The 20,056-nt window shown below is 42.4% G+C and overlaps 1 protein-coding gene across 2 annotated transcripts; it reads right to left on the reverse strand.

The window, feature by feature from the left end:
• Positions 1-2,831: 2,831 nt before the first annotated feature.
• On the reverse strand, positions 2,832-19,097 carry MATN3 (matrilin 3). 2 transcript variants are annotated; one of them, XM_080585712.1, is made up of 9 exons: positions 18,810-19,097; positions 16,099-16,668; positions 12,494-12,616; positions 11,980-12,102; positions 10,582-10,704; positions 8,637-8,759; positions 7,673-7,795; positions 5,127-5,234; positions 2,832-3,344 (listed from the first exon to the last, which is right to left on the reverse strand). In XM_080585712.1, exons 1-9 carry the CDS (start codon positions 18,955-18,957, stop codon positions 3,289-3,291), a joined length of 1,497 nt encoding a protein of 498 aa, XP_080441838.1. In that variant the 5' UTR covers positions 18,958-19,097; the 3' UTR covers positions 2,832-3,288. The 2 variants fall into 2 exon arrangements, with proteins under 2 accessions (XP_080441838.1, XP_080441839.1); XM_080585713.1 differs by lacking the exon at positions 18,810-19,097 and adding an exon at positions 18,603-18,766.
• Between the last annotated feature and the right edge of the window lie 959 nt (positions 19,098-20,056).

Consider the following 20,056-nt stretch of genomic DNA (forward strand, 5'->3'; position numbering starts at 1 on the left):
GGGCGGCCCGCCCCTGACATGGCGGGGGGGAGAAGGGGAGGGGGGAAGGGGGAGCGGTGTTGCGGTGCTTCGCCTCTGGTAGGAGGCGGCAGTCAGTTGGTAAAGGCCGTGCTGCTTTTATATAAAGGAAAGTAAAAGTGTTTGTGAAGTGCTTGTGTGTTGTATCTTAGTGTCATTTCATAGAATCACAGAATGGTTCGGGTTGTGAGGGAGCTTAGAGCCCATCTAACTCCAACCCCTGCCATGGGCAGGGACACCTCCTACTAGACCAGATAACCCAAAGCCCCATCCAACCTGGCCTTGAACACCTCCAGGGATGGGGCATCCACAGCTCCTCTGGGCAACCTGTGCCAGTGCCTCACCACCCTCATAATAAATAATTTCTTCCTTATATCTAATCTAAACCCACCCTATTCTAGTTTAAAACCATTATTTTTAAAGCCGTCGTTTTATTTTAAAAGTTTAAAGCCATAATTCACAGCCGTACATGCTGAGGATTACCCCAACCCCAGAATTAGCCCAAGCTTCACCGGTGGTTGAAGTAAACGATGGCTGGCAGCACACGTTGCATGACATTTTGCTCCCTCACGGGCACTGCCATGCACCCACAACTTAATATACCACTTAATTTAATGTAATGGGCAGTTCCACAGGCAGTTCCACCTGTGCTCAGTGGGTTAGAGGGGGTAAAGGAGCCCTTTGGAGAGAGGAGATGGTCGCTTTGGGTGCTGGGCCCACGCACAGCACGGAGCAGTGCAGAGGGTGTGGGATCAGGCCCATGCCTGTGCTGCTCCAGGGCTGCAGGAGAAGCCTGGCTGTGCAGCACTGTGGCCAGAAGGCAAGTTAGATGGGACCCATCTGCGAAATTAAACATTTTCATGCTGAAGCTGTCTTGTGATTGCCAGAAAAGGTGAGCCCAGGCAACCCCTACCACGTCTTCTGCATCCCGCTTGAAACACTCGCCAGCTTCATGCAGTACAAGTGTCACGTCTCCAGGGTATCACCCTCAGTTTCACAGTGGCTTCACATTGCAGTTATCCACAATGCAAACACTGAAATAAGCACTTTGTTCTATGTCATCCATAAAGGAGGATCTTGATGAAGCCAGGTTCACACATGTGCGTCTCATCAAGTTTGCTGCCGTACCCATCGTCTGAGAGGCTATCTGAAAATGTAAAGAAATAGAACCATCCGCTGGGTATTGTCAAATCATTTTATTGAAGGTACATTTTTACATGCTTATATACCTTCAAGCACTGAGCATCCAATTTTTTAACTAGTGCCAATTTAGAAGCACATAAGTAATAGAACTATAAAACAACGCAGGCTGATCTCCTAAAAGTATCTTAGAGCTGAACAAGATGGCTGGAGTTAAGTTCGAAAATGTTTTAAAGCAGAATAAAAATGATTTTAAAATATCATCCAAAAGATGTTTAGTTCTTGTTTGTAACAGTTCTTTGCATTAGTCAAGTTCTACTGCCTCAATAAGTGAAACAGTATAATTACTCTTCCATAAAATGAGTACATCTATATTTAAAATAAAAAGTATTACAAATTCACTCAACAGGACGTGCTCTTATACGTTCTTTAAAAAAAAAAATGCTTGTATCACCTTGGAATTTTGTCTGGTGCTCACAAAGTAAGACAAGATACTTGCTCAGAGGAACTGAATGTTAAATACTACCATCTGCAAGGTAGAATGGCATTATGAATACTAGCACATGAAACAAAGCCTGTCCAGCTCTTGCAAGGCAGATCTGACCCCCAGGACAATTTTCCACAATCATGTAAAATTATACATCTCATTTGACAACCAGCCCTAGTGTAAATGGGACTAATGTAATACACTCCTAGTTGCCAAGAAGTGGAAAAGTCTTGCATTAGATTTATAACTTGTTTATTCTTACCAATTACGGAGGCCAAGGCATACTTCTGGTCCCATAAATCCTTATATAATACCCATGTTCAAGCCGAGGACATGAAAATAAGCAAAGCAAAGTGCTGGATATAAAACTCTACGAGTTACAGAAAAAATATGCACGTACAGCTCTTTGAGGAAGCATCTACAGCACAGCTAGTTTGTCCCATGCTAACTGTAATTGAACAGCAACAAAGTAATATCAGTGAAGACACATCACAAAATAGGCATTAACCAGCAGAACCTCCATGTCAGCAGCATTCATCCCTAATTGTATGTGCTCTCTAAGTGAACTCCTGCCTGATTTTCCTTGAAATAGTTTGTATGTACAACGTGCAGGGTATGACACAAGCACAAATGTTGTTGTATGTCCTTGGCGTACCATCTACTAATTTAATATTTCATGTGATTTATTTTGTATGATTACATACAAAATTGTGATTGTGATTTATTTGCAGGATTACACACGCAAGTGTGCTAAATAAGTGGATTTTCTTTAACAGTGAAATTTGTAAATTGTCAGCTTCTGCAAGCCCAACTGGCACCAGTAGTCCCAGGAAAGTTTGTGGAATGACAAGAGGAATGACTGATTGCTAATGTAAGTAAATCTTGCAGGATAAAAACCTTAAACTGCAGCATGTATGTCATTCTTCCAAGTGTAGAACAACTTTGAAATAACTATTAACCCTCTTATCATCATTAACAAGGAGTTGTAGGTTTCAAAATCAAACTGTTCTTTTTCCAACTGTGTGACTTAAGAACAGTGTCCTGTTTAATTATGCAGATTCCTTCCATTTGTGCCTCTTCTATCTTTGAGGTTTTGTTTCCTTGCCTTTGTTAAACTGATTATTTCATAACACACATACTTTAAGTGGTATATATTAAAAAAAAAAAAGAAGAAAGAACATCAGTGTGCTGATCATACTTTATTTTATTAAAATAAGTTACAAGACCACAAAGTACTTTCCATTTTAATGGACAAATGCCAGAGGCACGTTTTTTACTCTGCCTAGCCATTTCACAGTTTTATATGATGTGAATACTTTTCCATTCCTTTCTTTCCTGTATTTACTTTTAAATAAGAGAATAAGAATGCAGTTACTGCAGAATAACGGTACCTGCTGTACTACTTGCAGTACAGACCAAAGCACAGCAGGTATAGGTAGCTTTATGGTTACAAAGTGACTGTACATGAAGATCCTCAGGTTATATTTTCAAGAGGGTTGTCTTCCTGAAGTCTTCTTGACACTTGTAAATAATAACAAACCAAATGCTGTTCTGTAAGCTGTGCAACAAAATAAAGCTTGCTGAACACAATAAAAAATAATTGCTTCTGAAATATTATTTTGGGATCTAAGTAGAATGGTAGCTCAGACAACCTGCTGTCTCTCTTGATATGCTTGCAGCTTCTCAGACACTTCGTCTAGTGGTCCATTGTTAAGGGCAATACAATAGGTGGCTATGAGGTTTGGTTTACTTATGTTTCTCATTACTGCATTTTACACAGAAAATCAGATTCTAAATGAGATCAATACATGCTTGAACAAGAACTTTCAAAACATTTTAGAGAGCTGTCAAGGTCTGTTAACTTCCCAAATTTTCTCTACAACCCCAATTTCTTACAAGAAGTTGGAGCGAGTGACATTCAGGGCTGAGGAGCAGCAGATGCTGCTGCTTTTTCCAGTTTGTTTTGAAGGGAAGCTAGGGATACAAATTGCCCAGCAAAGAAGGACTTTGAAAGAAAGCATCAGTTCTTTGTAATGAAGTATACTGCTAACTTGAAACTACTACCATCTCATTTAATATTAGTGCTTTGGGGTAGAGAGATAGTCTGTTCTTTTGAGATAGATATTGTGCTACTGTCAAGATGGCATTACAGGGTTAATTAACTTGGCACTCAGTTTTAATTACTTAGACTCCCTGGAATGGTGTATGATCCAAGGAAAATTAGATTCTCCCCTTCACCCTTCCCAGGCAGATAAAGTGAATTCAAGGGACCCTACAAGGAGAGGGATTTACACTTAGACCTATAAAAATAACTTTAAATTTATTCAAGAACTGGGAAAGTTATGTCTATGGTAGAAGACTTCATTTGGCTTTCAGAAACCTTGGTGAACTGAAGAAACCATTTATCTGTATAAATGATGAGTTAATATACAAAACTTACTAGTCTCCCGCGTTGATTAATCTGAAATATCCCCCTTCATTGATTTTGAAGCCCCAGGGCTCAGGATGACAACCACAGACCTAGTACTCCCCTACATTAATTCCTATTTGAACAAGAGCACCTTTCACAGAAGAAAAGCATGTAGTCTCAGAAATTTCCAGCACTGAAAACCTACCACAACCTTTGGTAAACGGTCAACCGTGATCAACCACTCTCACTTTTAAAAATTGTGCCTGATGCTGAATCACAGCTTGTCCAACATCCAGTTATTAGTTCTTCTCATTCCATCTGAGGACATTTATGCCAGCATTCAGGTTTGCTACCACACCACAGAATTCACCATTTTTATTTTTCCTCCCACATGTTTGTGAAACGTCTAATCTGGGGGCCAGCTACATTTCTGTTTGCTGCCGCAATGCAATGAATGAAGCCAGTGAACCCTGCAGCCCACGCCTGAGAAGCGCTGCAGCCTGGATGCTCGCCCAGTACCCCACGCTCAGCACCCTGCCCCGCAGCCCTCCCACTCTGCCTGATATCTGCCTGATATATCCCAGCAGCTGGGTAGTAATAGGCTAGCGGTTTTTCACACAAGAGAACTTGCATGAAAACTATTTGGGACCCTGCCTGCCTGCAGAGTTGGAAGCCTAACCACAGCTAGTCAGACAACTGTCATGCTGCCTATGAAGGTGTCTTGAAAATTTGGGGACGTATACAGGCTACTAATAGCAGAGCTCAAAAGTGAGCATGTGCTGTAAACGCCATCTGAAAAAATTACAAATAGAGCAACTTTTGATGTTCAACATAACACATATTATCCTGGTGATGTGGGGATGTGCATTTTATCTGCACCTTGATATGAAAACACTTCAAGGAAATGTGAAAACGTAACAGTATTGGCAACATGCAAAATTTCACTCCTTGACATTAATAAAATCACCAAGAAAATACTTTCTGTTGAGAGGCATGTTTCCCCCTGGCTTGTATCAAAACAGCTACCTCCAAAATACCAGTAAAGAGCTGAACACATAAGAAAAAGGATATGTTTTGTGGACAGAGCTTGGAGGCGTGAAGTGACTGAGTCCTGCAGTGCAGCTATGGCTTCACACTTACAGGCCTCCTCAGTTGTTACAAGACTGCTTGTTGAGGCTCCTAAGAGAGAAAACAGCATTTAGAATACTTACAAAAATATTTAAAAGCCAAGAAAGTGCATGATTCTGCAAGGGGAGTTGAAGCCAGGCTGTAAGACTGAAGCCCAGGGCAGTTGGGAGGGAAAGGTGGCAGAGATGGTGGCCAACGTGTAGCTGGAGGCACACGTGTCCTATCTCCAAGAGCAGGACAAGCAAGGTACCACTTTTACCACTTTGTAAATAATACAAAATAGCAGGAACACATGCATTAGTTTGAAATAGTAAGCAATAGAGGTTCAGCTGTGTCATCAGTGTGTTTCACCTCCCAAGTACTCTTGGTTTATAACAGTGGCAATAAACATGCATAGGGAATATCGTTCCTCATTCATCAGGAGGTGTGGACATGAGCCCATCCAATGTCACATCAATATATATGGAGGGAACAACAATGGTCAAATGGGTTCAAATGAATTTCAAATCTAGTAGGAAAGCACAACAGTATTAATGGAGGAGTCAGTATGGAAGAGAAGTGATCAGCCTCTTAGGAAAGAGGAAGCAAACATTGCCATCCTTTGCAGTGATTCCATTTAATTTGTTCCTAGTTCTTGCCCTCAGACTTGCAGGCTTAACAAGGACCAGGGCCTCAACTGTCCTCAAGAATTCTTTTTTCTCCGTAATCCGCCACAAAACTAGGGATGTTCATAAACAAAGGGCTCAGAAATGTGATAATTTGACAGTGGCATAATGACATGTCAAGCATCAGCTGATGACTGTGAATTCTTATCTCTGTGAAAGGCAAGTTAACTTCACCTACTCCATAAAGAAAATACACAAGCTGCACCAGTTGCTTCAGGTTAAGAACAAACAATACCAACAACTACTGAAGCGCTGCTACTATAGTCAGATTACCATGTATGTCTGAGGCCAGAATACTAAGCTTCCAAAGGCAGCGCCTCTTTAAAAGATCTACAATTATGAAATGCCCTTTCAACAAGAGATAACCTGTATGCAATTGCTGTTTCCTTATACATGTTTTTTGCATTGCTTGGCAGAAGATTATTCAATTGTTTTTTCTCCAGATATATAAATGCATAGCTAATCAATGCTAAGCAAATTATGAGACCATTTTAACAGTAAAACAATAGAAATACTATACCTGGAGATAGTTTCTCTTTTTTTCTTAATTATTTTGGTTTATCTCTTTATTTATCATGCCACTGATACTTCCATTTTACATGGAAACTGATGGCTGCTTCAATTATAAAAAATGACTGAAATATGAATTTTAACTTTTCTTCATTCAGTGTTTCACTGAAAAAAAAAATCTATGAACAGATTCATTTCAAGCAGAGCAAAAATTCATTTGCGAATTTCACCACAGAAACTGGTGTCTTCTTGATTCCACTGAACCTGTATTTGTTCAGCTCCCTATTTTGAAACATCCTGCTGGCGTTATGGCCGATGTACAAAGAAGAGCTGTTCAAGATTCAGCTGGAGGAAGGCCAGTTCAAAATATCACACCAACGTGGTTGGTTTCCAACTGACTGCCAGTGAAGTCTGCATGTTTGCATTTAAATTCTTCAGTGACAGATACAGATCTTCCTTGAGTTATGTCTGCTTTAGCCAAATTACTTTTACATATGGCAACTGTCCAAGGGTATCCTGAAGTCTTCTACAGAGCTTCTGTGAAATTTAGAGTCTTCCAGTATTTGATATGCAAAATCATGGGCAACTCCACTGCTACTGGGACGCCCAACAAGTCACACAAAACATGCTAGAGTTGTGGTTTTTTTACACTGTTTAAGTCCAGACCTACAAAAATTACTATTTTGGTAGATGGTGTTTAGCTATACTCAACGCTTTTATATTTTGCTTTTACACAGGTCAACTTCATGTAATGTCAAATCATCCTTGCTCCGAGAAGTAGCAGATCAGACAAGACACCTCTTCAGGTACTTTCACTCTGAACAATTTATACCATTATAGCCCATGCAGTTGGAGGAGTGGAAAAGAGCATGGGGCCTAGCATTGCAGTTGTTCTTCTGACACCAGTTGTGTTCCCTTCCAGGCCCCCACTCTCCTCTATATGCTGGTACACAGTTGAGTCCTCTGCCCCAAAGACAGATGCCCCAACCTTGCCAGTACTCCTAGTTATTCAGATTTCATAAGGAAATGTATATTATAACAGATTAAAATAAAATAAAATACAATGAAATCCTTAAATGTGTGGTGACAGGTAAGAGTCGAGTGTAGTTTTAAATACAGTAAGTGCTATAACTAAAGAAGTATCAAACTAGCTCAAAACATTATTGGAAATGGACAGAAAAGAATGAAAAGGGATTGTACTTCTAGGGAGTTAGTGAGTTGATAAAAAGTTTCTTGTGGAGATTGAAAGGATTTAACACATTAAAGAGAGGTACTTTAATAAACATGTTCAGAATAAAAATAATAAATTATTACTTGAGCATGTTTTCTCATCTGGATTTAAGGTAAAGCCTTCGTAGCAGTCACAGGTGTACGACCCCTCGTTACTCACACAGACCTGCTCACAGTCATGGGTTCCTGGTGCACATACATCGATTCCTACAAAATGCATTTTGGAGAAGCAGTTATCCAAAAACAAGAAAACCTTTTAAAATGTTTCCCAATGGCAGTGCTTTTCCATGCTGGGAACTTACACTGCATGAACTCTCACTAGCAGCTACTGAGATGTGTAACTGATGTTGCCTTGGGGCAGTGATCTAAAACCAGTTGTTTTACTGGGGTCTCTCTCGGTCCTTACTTTTACAGCCTGTGATGCTGACCACAGCTGTCTGACCTGACCAGATGTGAAGCACCAGCTCACCTCCAAAGGCATGCTAGGAAAGGTTTCCAGTACACCGTAGCTTTACAGTGAGGATGCTGGGAAGGAAAGGAAGGCTTTTACAATAATAGCAATTTTAGCGTAACACAAAGCCACTGGGAAGCTAAAGAAACAAACAGCAAAATGAAATTCGGCCTGGAGGGAGGACATCACCCCAGGCTGTCTCCTGCATGATGGTATGCAGTTTCCGCAGCGCTGTGAAGTGTGTGACTGTGACTAACCCCAGCTCTTGTCTTTTCAATTATTTCTCAGTTCTGGGTTTGCTGATTGTTGCATAATTGCACTTAGTGAAATACAATGAAGGCCTTCATGACAGGGTGATAAGGAAGAAGCAAATGCTAGACAGTTAATGGCACTGGTGCACATGAAGCACCTTATGTATCTAAATGATGCTCAAAGAGGAAAAGGCAGAGAGACATAGAACTGTCTTATAATGCTTAAATGCACGTGTAAGTTTCTTAAATAGATACAAATACATTAACCTGCTAACGAGAGTGATTTCAATACATCTGCCTGGTTGGGGAGGGCATGGGGGGACAGGGGACAGCAATCTGGTCTTACTTGAGCACGTCTTCTTGTCTGGGTTCAGGGTGTAGCCCTGATAGCAGTCACAGGTATAGAAGAGATCGTCTCTCACACAGACCTGCTCGCAGTCATGCCTTCCAGGTGCACACATGTCGACAGCTAAGGAAGGCATTGGAGAAGAACATTAACCAATACCCAAACTTCAGACTGTTTATTTGGCATCAGTAGTTCCCATCTGGATTCAAACCAGGACGTTTTCATTGCACATCAGCACGCTATTAGCTGTAGTAAGGTATACAGAGTGTGTTCTTATCTGTCTGTCAACATCACGAAGTTCATATGATTTTTGGAACTGCAGCAACGCTTTTTTTGTGTTGTAACAGATTGCAGAGGAACTGAACTAGCAGTGACCCAGTTACAAAATAATTATCCAAAGGAATTCAGAGAACAAATATCTGGATTTTAAGAGAGCATTTGGCATTTTTTCAACTCTGATGGAGTTGGATAAGACACTGTTTTATTGGAGTGAAAAGACCATAAACAGAAGAGTATACATGGCTGCTAAAAAAAAGAAAGACGTGGCACCCGCTGCCAGTTACAAAGTGGGCACTTTATGTGTGAGGCAGAGGTTTTCTGCCAAATTTAACACATCAACTCCAAAAAAGCAAGTTGAGGAGTTCCTATATTTGGATATTTTTGCAGTAAGGAGGTCCTGTAAGGCAAAAGCAACTGAAGAAAGAAAGGAGAGAAATAAAGAAATAGAAAAAGGAAGAAAGAAGCAAGTAAACAAGAAAGAAAAGAGCCCCTCCTGGATCTGTGCTATTTTTATTATATCACAGAGACCTGGAGATTGTTGAGAAATCACAAGCAGCCTCATGCAAAATGAGATTCAAAAGAAAAAAAAAAAGGCAAGCATATTGGAGAAATAATCTGAAATTTGAGTATGCAGGGGGGTAATCATTGCTATGAAAGGAGATTGAGGACTGGACTCACAAAAGGGATGCCTCACTGAATTCACATTCCTTCACAGATGTTTGCAGTCTCTATGTAATACCAGCTGAGAGTTAATCTTAGGATCTGATTTACAAAATCAACTCCTAAACTAGGCAGGAGGAAATATCGAGAAAATGGTTTTGCCTCTTTGAGATGCAAGAACTGTGAATTAATTGGAGGGATTTGCGTACGAATTTCCTGGATTTGGAAGCCTGGGTTTGTCACACAAAATATAGTAAGGAAAGGGATTGTGATGAAAGTGGAAAAAAGGGTTTTATATAAATAAATCATCAGTGAGACATACAAGGAAATGAAGGGTGAACTTCAAATGCTAATCAAGTGAAAATGATACAGAATACATATTAAGCCATATGTACCATATATTTATATATACATCCTTATGTACCAACCATGTCAATGCTTCTGTTCTCCACAAGAGACCAGCACTGGGAAAGAACATTTCTCCCCAGTCCCTAGAGCTCTAAAGCCAGAGTGTTTTTTAAGTTTCAAACACATCCACCAGGAAGAGTGATTACACTCATGGTGTGATTACACAGGCTGTACTCTGTCCTCCAGCACAGACCCTGCTCTTCTTTGTCTCATTCCCACATCTTCGTTATGCTGGTTTGCTGAAGAGCTTCCTGACACAGGTAGTGCATGTCACATATCCCCACCAAATATATTATCCTTCCCCTCTCTCAGGTGGATATGGCAATTTGTGCCCCTTGAGAGTGAAAATATTGTGAAGTCCCCAGGGAAATGCCAAATGGCATTTTAATTACAGCAATTACAAGCTTCACACAACTGTAGAAGAGTCACAAGTCTCAAATTATTACTGGAAACATGAAGAAAAACCTGAAGTTGCACTGTGCTTTCAGGAGTTGTACAAACTCTTGCATAAGGTATTAGAAAAAGAACATAAGTTAACCTGACTTAGAAGAGTTATTTGATTTTAGCTGAACACAGTATTTCCTTGACCAGGTCCTACCTGAGCAAGTCTTCTTATCTGGATTCAGAGTGAATCCTTCAAAGCAGTCGCAGCTGTAGGATCCATCAGTTTGCCGACAGACTTGTGCACAGTCATGCCTCCCAGGTGCACACAAGTCCATGGCTGTGGAGGACCATGTTTTAGAGAAGAAACCAATTAATCCCTCACTGACACTCAAGCATTTTAAATACTTCAACATTTATAAACACAATTTAATTAGGATTCAAAATAGGATCCGACCAGCGCCTTACTGCATTATTATATTATGCTGCAGACAACTGAATTCGGTTACTGATCATTTAATGCAGGAGGCAGATATCTGGGCTCCAGGACATCACTATACCATGTCTCGCACAGTCTGATTTTCATCTGCAATTCTGGCTGCCCTGAATAACCCCACAAAGGCTGAAGCTAAAGCACCGCACTGAGACGGGCAATAACCTACCATGTTGTTGTTTCGTGCAATATTAGCGGTAACTATGATGAATCCAAATTCATACTCTCATCTGAAGGCAGGCACAAAAAGCTAGGAATGTCATGTACGAGTACTATTAAATGGCAAGGAGATATGAAACCTAGTTAGAAAAACAACAATGCCAAAAACGAAGCAGAAGCACTGGGAGGTTATAGTCTCTCTTCAGACATGAGAGGTATGAAAACTTCAGTGAGAGGAGTGCTTGTCTGTTCTCCAAAGGAGGGAGGCCCTTACCAGGTACAAAATAGCTGCTTCAATGCTGGTTCTGCTCAAAACTTCTGGATTTAAAAGAGCAACTCCAGAATATATATAAATATATATATATATATATATATATATTTGGGGAAAAAAAATCATAATAAGCTAACTTTTCAGAGTGACAATTCAAAGAGGAAGAAAGGACGAAAGTGCTTATGGTGAAAGGTTGGGGTTGCTATATTGTGGAGTCCTGCATAGCTTAGAAACAGAAGCAGCAAGTTGTAAAAAAAAACAAGCAAAAAACATCAAACAAACAAAACCACTGACTTTTGACAGGGGAGATGGAGGGGATATGGAAAAATCATCAGGTTTTAAGTTCTCTATGGACCAGTGGCACTCGGTCTCCAGTGGAGACACAGTGCTGGTGGGCATCTCTGGCATAGGTTCCTCCTCTCCCAGGGACTATGTTTATGAAGTACTATGAAGATCATAAAATGGTAGGTCGATGGCAATTTATTTATTTATTTATTTATTTTAACTCAAGATATTTAAAGAAAAGTACAATTTTATTGGTATTTGAGCCAAGGGGAAAGGCTACAGGTGCATTCTCATTTTAAGAGTTGATACCTGCAAGCAGTTTTTCAACTAGAAGCAATGAAGATAACTCAGAAAATATGTCCATGTCTCCATAAGTGTCATGTATTAAAGTAGCCTTTAATTCTTACCTGAGCAAGTCTTTTTATCTGGGTTCAGGGTGTAGCCTTCGTAGCATTCACAGACATAGGACCCGTTGTTACTCACGCAGATCTGATCACATTCATGCTTCCCAGGTGCACACACATCCACAACTGCAAAACACACGTGAGAGGAACATTTTCAAGTGCATTTCTATTTGGAATCAACTCAGAAATGGCAAGAGTAATTGAAGGAATTAGAGTAAATGGTAGGAGAAAATATCTATATGGTGTCCACATCTGGAGACTTTGTTTTGGCATCTGGCCCTAATGAACGGTTCTGCAGGCATAATAAAAAGGATGGTGAGGCAATCAAACTACTTCTCACCATTGCTTCCAGAAGACTTATTTATTAATTATTTATTATTAGATTTATTATTAAAGGGGATACAGACATTCACTGTTTCAACAGAAGTACAAAATAGATTCTGAAGTCCAACTGTGTTATTAAAAAAGAGATTTATTTTTGTTTTCTAATTTAATACATTTACCAAAGGAGTAATACCTGAGCAAGTTCTCTTATCTGGATTCAGCGTGTAGCCTTCAAAGCAATCACAGAGGTAGGATCCACCGTTACTCACGCAGACCTGCTCACAGTCATGGGTCCCAAGCGCGCATGTATTCGCAGCTACAGAGGGCGTTTACACAAAAAGCATTTCAGTCATCCCAAAGGAAAGAAACGTTCATTAATAATTTACTCTTACAAAAGTACTTCACATCTAGCACGGTTTGCTGGATCAGTAGTAGGAAATTTCAGTACTGAGTCACTATCACAGAAGTTGCAGTCATCTTTTGCATCATTTTGTAGCCAGAAGAAAGAGGCCATAAATGACCCTGAAATAGCTCCCCACCTGAGGGGGCAGAAAGACAAGACTGATCTGCAAAAGAAGTGTGACGGGGAGAGAGAGATTTTAAGCATTTAGGACCATTACGTTGGAAATGGGAACTCGGCAATGAAAAAGACCTGGTTTAACTTGCTAAACTCTGCTTACTGGCATACAAGCTGATTTATGAATTCCTGCTGTATTGTAGAAAGCCTCTCATGTAAAATGAAATGTGACGGCACAATAAAATAAACTAAGTTACAACAGAAGGAGCATCGAGACTAGGAGGAACAGAAAAACAACTCAGAGGCACTAGGATAACAGGCTGTCTCCTCAGGGATAAAAGGAGTGTCTGTGAGCACCGGTCCAGGCGGATCAGCCACCAAAGAACGCAGGCAGTGCACGATGGGCACGTGAGAGCTGCAGCTGCCTTGCTCCATCAGGTTTAAAAAGTCACATCCAAAAGAGGATACGGAGGAAAGCCTACAGTAAGGCAGCTTTACAGGCACGGCAACCTCCTGACTGAAAGACAATACAGAAATAATGCCCGAGCCTTAGAGAAAATGAAACTGCATGCTACAAAATGAGATGAAATTTGAGCAGACTGGCTAATTCCCCAGCAGACAGTAATGTTATCTCATCGGAATGAGAAAACAGTGATATGAAAAGCAGCGTGATGGATGGCAGCTGGATATAAGTTTGCTGTTATGACAGGGCAGACAAAATGCCTGTGATAACACTGGGCTGTCTCTGCAATGAGCTACATGTGCTGACAGTCTTTTCATTCACAAGTCTGACCACCAATCTAATTAACTTCTGTCCAATTTTTCTCAAGTGTATTTAGCTTTGGATATGCTGCCTCTGTGGATCACCTCAAGATGTGCCTGTAAAGAAAACCTAGATACTCACTTAAATTTATATAATTTATAAGTGACTACATTTAAATGAGATGAAAACAGGAAGAAGAAAGGGAAGAGGGAAAGCTGAGAAAATGAGGGAAGGCAAAAATGGGAGTGAAAAGGAAGAAGGAAGCAAAGGAGAGAAGAAAAATGGAGAGACAAGCCTGTTGAGTTATTACCTGAGATTTTACTTAGATGAGTAGCTACAATGTGGATATGGCATAATGGTAAAATCAAACTTAAAAGCAGTAGTGGTGAGATAAGAAATGACAAACAAGGGTTCTTGAATGTTCTCATTATTTCTGAATGTGAGGCAACATTTCTTGTTTTCTAAAAAGTGGAAGATTTAGATATCCCCTTGTGAGACAGAAAGTGTGTCTTGTCTTTCTATAGGCAAAAAAAAATAAAAATAAAAAAATCTGAAACCAAGCCAGTGTCTTTTCATTCTGTTATATTCTTGGGAATAAGAGAATTCATATGAATGATTTATGAACAAAATCTGTGTGTGATACTTTCAAGCAAACTGAGAAGCTCAGATTCAGCTGGTCAGATTTTTGTGGTAGGAAAGGCAAGCTTCCACTGACTTTGACACCAATTCAAGGCTAAGATTTTCCATCTCCAGGATGGTCTCACCATCCTGGTGATGCTCTAAATGCATCAAGGACCTGATCTTAGCCAACTATTTTGCCCCTGAACATTAGTTTTCCTGTTTTCAGTTCACACCACAAACAAACTTGTTTGGCTTGGCCAATGCAAAGAACATCCTAATTGTCACTGGTGAGTCCAGATTTCTGCCTGTCCAAAAAACAGTTCAGAGCTGGAAAAGACTCGGTTTGACCACACTATATAACAAGACTGTCTTAGATTCGTTTGGTTTGTAAGAGCCTTTTGAAATAGCATGCCCTTTACCCCGTTTTTGTTCATGAATCCTACAGATTCTGGCTAACTGCATGTAGGAAACTCAGAGTTACGCTGGAAATACGTAAGTATGAGCTCTCTTTGGTATATCCTCCAGCTTAACAGGAGAATAATTCCTATGCCTCATCACAATAAACAGCAGTATTGCATTTCAGAACAAGAGATTTTTCTTTGGTGCTATGAAAAGACTCGCTTTCACTAGAACATAGGTGAAAAATAAATGCTATTTTCACAGCACTCATACCTGTGCAGCTAGGTGGGGGCTTGCACCCGCTTCCAGCTAACAGAAAGAGGATGTGGTCACATCAGCAACACAACATGATGTCAAGCCAGACCTCAAGCATTTCCTATGTTAATTATTGGGCAAAGTGTCCTGCCTACAGATGGTCCTACACATTTATTTCATACCTAGAGAAAGAAGTCTATTCACTCTAAATGTATTCAAAAGGTACGGTGGTAATTTTTAGCAAGGCTCTGAAATAACGAAGTAACACATTCTTGCCAGCCAAGTTCCTGAGGCAATGGCTGCTACTTGAATTCTCTCACAATGTTCTTTGCACCTGATTTTATTTGCCAGAGACTTATTTTACAAGGCATTTCCTTAGAATTTTACTGGAAAAATCTACTTAATACAAATTGCTTTAATTGTCAAGAAGTCATTGTTTCTTTGTGGGTAGGGCTGTGGCATAGCTGTTTATAGGCAAACCTCAATTCTCCAGGTACACCATAGATGTTTGTCAATGACAATGACAACCCACGCTGGTCTAGCATTGTTAGTGGTGTTCTAGCCCAAACCATACACACATCCAGCACTCTTCGAAGACCAGCCCTCAAAGAGCAAAGCCCAGCCCCCAGGAGCTGCTGAAGCAGCTCTCTGTCAAAATCTAGTGGCAGAGGAACAGGGAAAGGTTGGCACACCAAAAAAGCCCAGGAACGCCTGCCCAGTGAAAGCCCATCCTGAGAGAACACGCCGTTGTGTTCAGGCACTTTGTCCTGCATCAAATTTCTCAAGCTAGTGTGGCAGTTCACCTGATTTTTGTAGTCTGAACCTATAAGGAGCTCTTCAGAACCACACTTCCACCCTCCTTCCTTCCTACCCAGATGGGAACAGAAATGAGCAGCCTGCACAGCTCCAGCGTGGGCTCTCAGCATGTCAGTAACAGGACGTAGCTGAATCCCAGCCAGGCTGCAGTGCCTTCTCATGCACTAAATCATGCCAACTGCACAAGAACATCCCCTGAAATCGGTCCTGTTCCTTGCACGGTGAGGTTACTATTCAAAGTGAAAGGCGATTACTCGGCCTCCACTGAATAAAAGGGTTGACTTGTTTGCCCAACCGATGGCAATGGAAATATGTAAATGCGATACATAACACTTCTCGAAATAAAAACTTCTTTCTTAGGGAGTGGAACCACAGTTGGAGCCAAAAGGAGCCAAATTACACTACCGTCTTGGACTGACCACCTTACCGCAGAAAGTCTCTCTGAACTTGGATGTCAGCTTTTCGATCACACCATAGGTCTCCACATAAAAGACGTGTTCATCCAGCGGCTCGCTGGCCATCACCCTCAGGGACTGCATGTCGGCACGATCTACCCCAACTGCGTAGATCTCAATGCCAGCTGTCCGGGCGCTCGCTGCCACATCTTGAACCTGGTCTTGTGGCCGTCCATCTGTCACAACAATGACCACCTTGGGGATATTGAAGTTTGCTGGCCGGGTACCCATCTCCTCGGTGAAGACTTCATCCATGGCAGTTTGGATGGCAAGGCCAGTCATTGTGCCAGCAGACAAAGGCTGAATGTGAGAGATGGCCTCCTTCATAGAGGCTTTATCAAAGTAGGTCCGGAGGGGAAACTCTACCTTGACAGTGCTGGCGTAATTCATGACTGCCACGCGGGTTGTTCTTTCACCAACGTCCAGAGTGTCAATCATTTTTGACAGAAAGACTTTCACTTTCTCAAACTCTTCAGGTCGGACACTACGGGAGCTGTCTATGATGAAGACAAGGTCTAGGGGCCGGTTCTTGCAAGCAGAGTCTGTCAGGAGGGAAGGAAAGCACATCAGTCATCTTCACAGGACTGTGAAGGCAAACTACCTCCACCAGATAAACACAGGCACCCTTCATTCTCTAGGAAGAGTCTTAAAATTATAGGGGCAACACACTGGAAATTCTTAAGTAGTCCTTTTGACAAGTAATACATGATTGAGCACTTTTAAGCTTTAAAAGATGGTCACATTGAGCCCCCAAAATAATGCCTGGCTATCCTTGAAACAAGGGGGTTGCAGTTCGCATGCAGCATCCTACACGGAAGTGTTTTAATATGTAAATGAACTTACTTTTTCTTCTTACAGATAAAGCTTGAATTCATTTTTATAACAACAGAAATGAAGCAGTAAAACAATGGGACAGATTACATAGTGAACAGATGTTAACAATATTTGTTAGCAGTAGCTGTTATAGCAGACTGACGACTGGAAATTATTTCTTGTTTGTAATTCACAATCCAAAGTACACAACAAGAAAAAATAAAGGCCAACAGGAACAAGATGCAGACCATGCTGTGATAAATGCTTCTTAAGCAGTTGTTACTGCGTTAAAGCTTCTATAGCAGTTATTATATATAGAAGTCATTATTCATGAAGCAATTTTACATGTCAAAATGAACATTTACACACATATTTGTAGCTTCTAAAGTTCCTCACTGACATAGAAATCTAGACTGAACATAAAAGCCATAGCTCAGAGCAAAGACAAGCATCTCTTCAAGGAAAACTAAAAAGAATCGAGACAGCAGCAGCAGGCAACCAAAGCTGAACACTCCCTGTCCTGGGAGCCTTGACCTTGATGCCACCATGAACTTAGTTTCTATCATCAAGGTATGGATTTGTAATACTGGTTTAAGAAAAACAGACTGCCCAAAAGCAGAGTGTTCTGTTCCTCCAAAGGAGATGCTCCTGCTCAAGTATCATTGTCTAGCAAAAAGTGTTCAGTCAGCTTGAATATACTCCATGAAGAGTAGCTTTTAGAGCCTGACACACCTCTTCCAGCTACTATCAGGTTGACTTATTATGCCATTCCAGCTTTAAAGTAAAAAATAAAAAGTAAAAATAATTTTAAAAAAATCATTTTCTTCAGAAGTCTCTTAAAAGCAGAGATGAAAACAACGCCTTTTTTCCAATATGTTAAAGAACTTCTTTCTCTTGCGCAAGTGAAAAAGGAGGGAAAATAACAAATTGCACAGATACATCTTACTTTGATCACGAAGCACAGTAGTAGAGTTGATTTTGCTTTGGGACAGGGAAATGGACTGCATGAATCTAAGATCCCATCCAGGTATATTATATATAATTCTACATGCATCCCATAACTCAGAGTTTGCATAAGCATTTAGAAGAATGGCTTTGTGCTCCTCGTGAAGCTTGGAAATATGAGGAAATATTTGTACATGCAGGTGTATCTGAAGACATAAAAGAAGAAAGATGCAAAATGGTCATCCTAAAAAAAAATGTATAAAAATGATCTTTTTTAGATTAGGGAACAAAACTTTTCAGGAGCCTAGTATTGCTATGAGTCTGAAGCAGAGATGGTTTGAAAACTAAACAGGTAGCTAGGGAGAAAAGAGGGGAAGGGAAGGGAAGGGAAGGGAAGGGAAGGGAAGGGAAGGGAAGGGAAGGGAAGGGAAGGGAAGGGAAGGGAAGGGAAGGGAAGGGAAGGGAAGGGAAGGGAAGGGAAGGGAAGGGAAGGGAAGGGAAGGGAAGGGAAGGGAAGGGAAGGGAAGGGAAGGGAAGGGAAGGGAAGGGAAGGGAAGGGAAGGGAAGGGAAGGGAAGGGAAGGGAAGGGAAGGGAATCACAGGATGGCCGAGGTTGGAAGGGACCTCTGGAGGTCAGCCGGTCCAAATAGTTGCCACTTCTGCCTACAAGCACACCCTTGGACCGCTGCAGCTCCAGCAAGACGTCCCCAGCACACACCTTTCCAGTCCCCCTTTGCAAAAGCAAGCAGGGAAGAAATCCCAAAGAGCAGCCGGGGCAGGTAGCACCCGGAGAGGCCGGGTAGCAGCGAGCAAAGCAGGCAGCGAGCGAGCTCCAGGCATCATCCCCGGGGCAGGGCAGCCCCCAGCAGCGGGCAGAGGAGGCAGCTCCGGCCGGGGGGGACCCGGGGGGCAGCGGGGCCGGTACCTGCCGCGCCGTGGCTCCCGGAGAAGCCGCTGCCCAGCGGCTGCCGGCGGAGGCGGTGCGGGACGCTCCGTGCCCCGGGCTGCAGGAGCAGCAGGAGGAGCGGGAGAAGAACCGGGCAGCAGCCGAGGATGCCGAGCGGCCGCCGCATGGTGCCCGCTGCCCGCCCGCCCCGCCGGCCGGCATTTAAAGCCGCCGGGAGGTGGCGGCTGCCCCCGCCTCGAACGGGGCGTGCGGCCCCGGGAGGGAAGGGAAGGGCAGGGCTGCGGGCACCGGCCTCGCCAGCGGGGAGCGGAGGGTGCAGATGGAAAGGGAGCCGTGTGCCCGCCGCCGAAATCTTCTGGCACGGGTCTGCTAACTTCACGCTGCGAGGCTCGAGTGAGTCCCCAAGGCAGAATTTGCAAAGAACGGGAGAGAAAGCTCACAGCAAGGCACACAAAGATGCCTTTGTTCTCAGTCCCAAACCCTAGCCGCCTAAGTCCTACCGTTTTCTGTGGGAAGCTGAGCAAGGTTTGGCAGAACCATAGAACCATTAAGGTTGGAAGAGACCTCCGAGGTCATCTGGTCCAACCACCCCCTACCACCAATGTCACCCACTGAACCATGTCCCTGAGCACCACGTCCAGCCTTTCCTTGAACACCCCCAGGGACGGGGACTCCACCACCTCCCTGGGCAACCCATCCCAATGCCTGACTGCTCTTTCTGAGAAGAAATGTCTCCTCATGTCCAACCCCAACCTCCCCCAGTGCAACTTGAGGCCATTCCCTCTAGCCGTAAGAACTATGGCTTAGGGCACAAACCTGCTCACAACACGCCTGAGCTGAGCCACAGTCGATGTGCAGGACTGCCAGCCCTTTCCTCCTTTAGCTGAAATGGGAACAGGAAGCTCCAATGCAGAACAGGAACAGGCCACCACACCCTCACAGCCCACCACACCCTCACAGCCCACCAGCAACAATCTTTGCTAAGAATTAATTCACTCCAGCCAGTGCCATCTTGACAACACCCTAGGAGAGGCCACTGTCACACCTGCAACACCCAGCTCAAGTTCTCTGTCCCCATCCAGCCCTTCCAAGGCCTTTCAGTGTCTGCTCACAGGGTACAAAGCTAACGAGGAAATTTTTGGCTTCATTCTGTTAACACCCACTGAATCTCCCCAGTGGTGATGGATCCAGGCCAGAATATATATGCTGGGATCAATATTGAGAGGTTATCGATACTGAGAGCTTGTGTAATACACAAAGTTTCA

Source organism: Anser brachyrhynchus, assembly GCF_964034855.1.
Source record: "Anser brachyrhynchus genome assembly, chromosome: 3".
In the NCBI taxonomy this organism is placed as follows: Eukaryota; Metazoa; Chordata; class Aves; order Anseriformes; family Anatidae; genus Anser; species Anser brachyrhynchus.

Coding starts and splice junctions, on each gene's coding strand:
- MATN3 (XM_080585712.1), bottom strand. CDS start 18,957: ATGCGGCGGCCGCTCGGCATCCTCGGCTGCTGCCCGGTTCTTCTCCCG. Junction 12,617..16,098: donor GTTCAGAGAGACTTTCTGCG/GTAAGGTGGTCA, acceptor CGCCCTCTGTAG/CTGCGAATACATGCGCGCTT. Junction 12,103..12,493: donor AGATAAGAGAACTTGCTCAG/GTATTACTCCTT, acceptor TGTGTTTTGCAG/TTGTGGATGTGTGTGCACCT.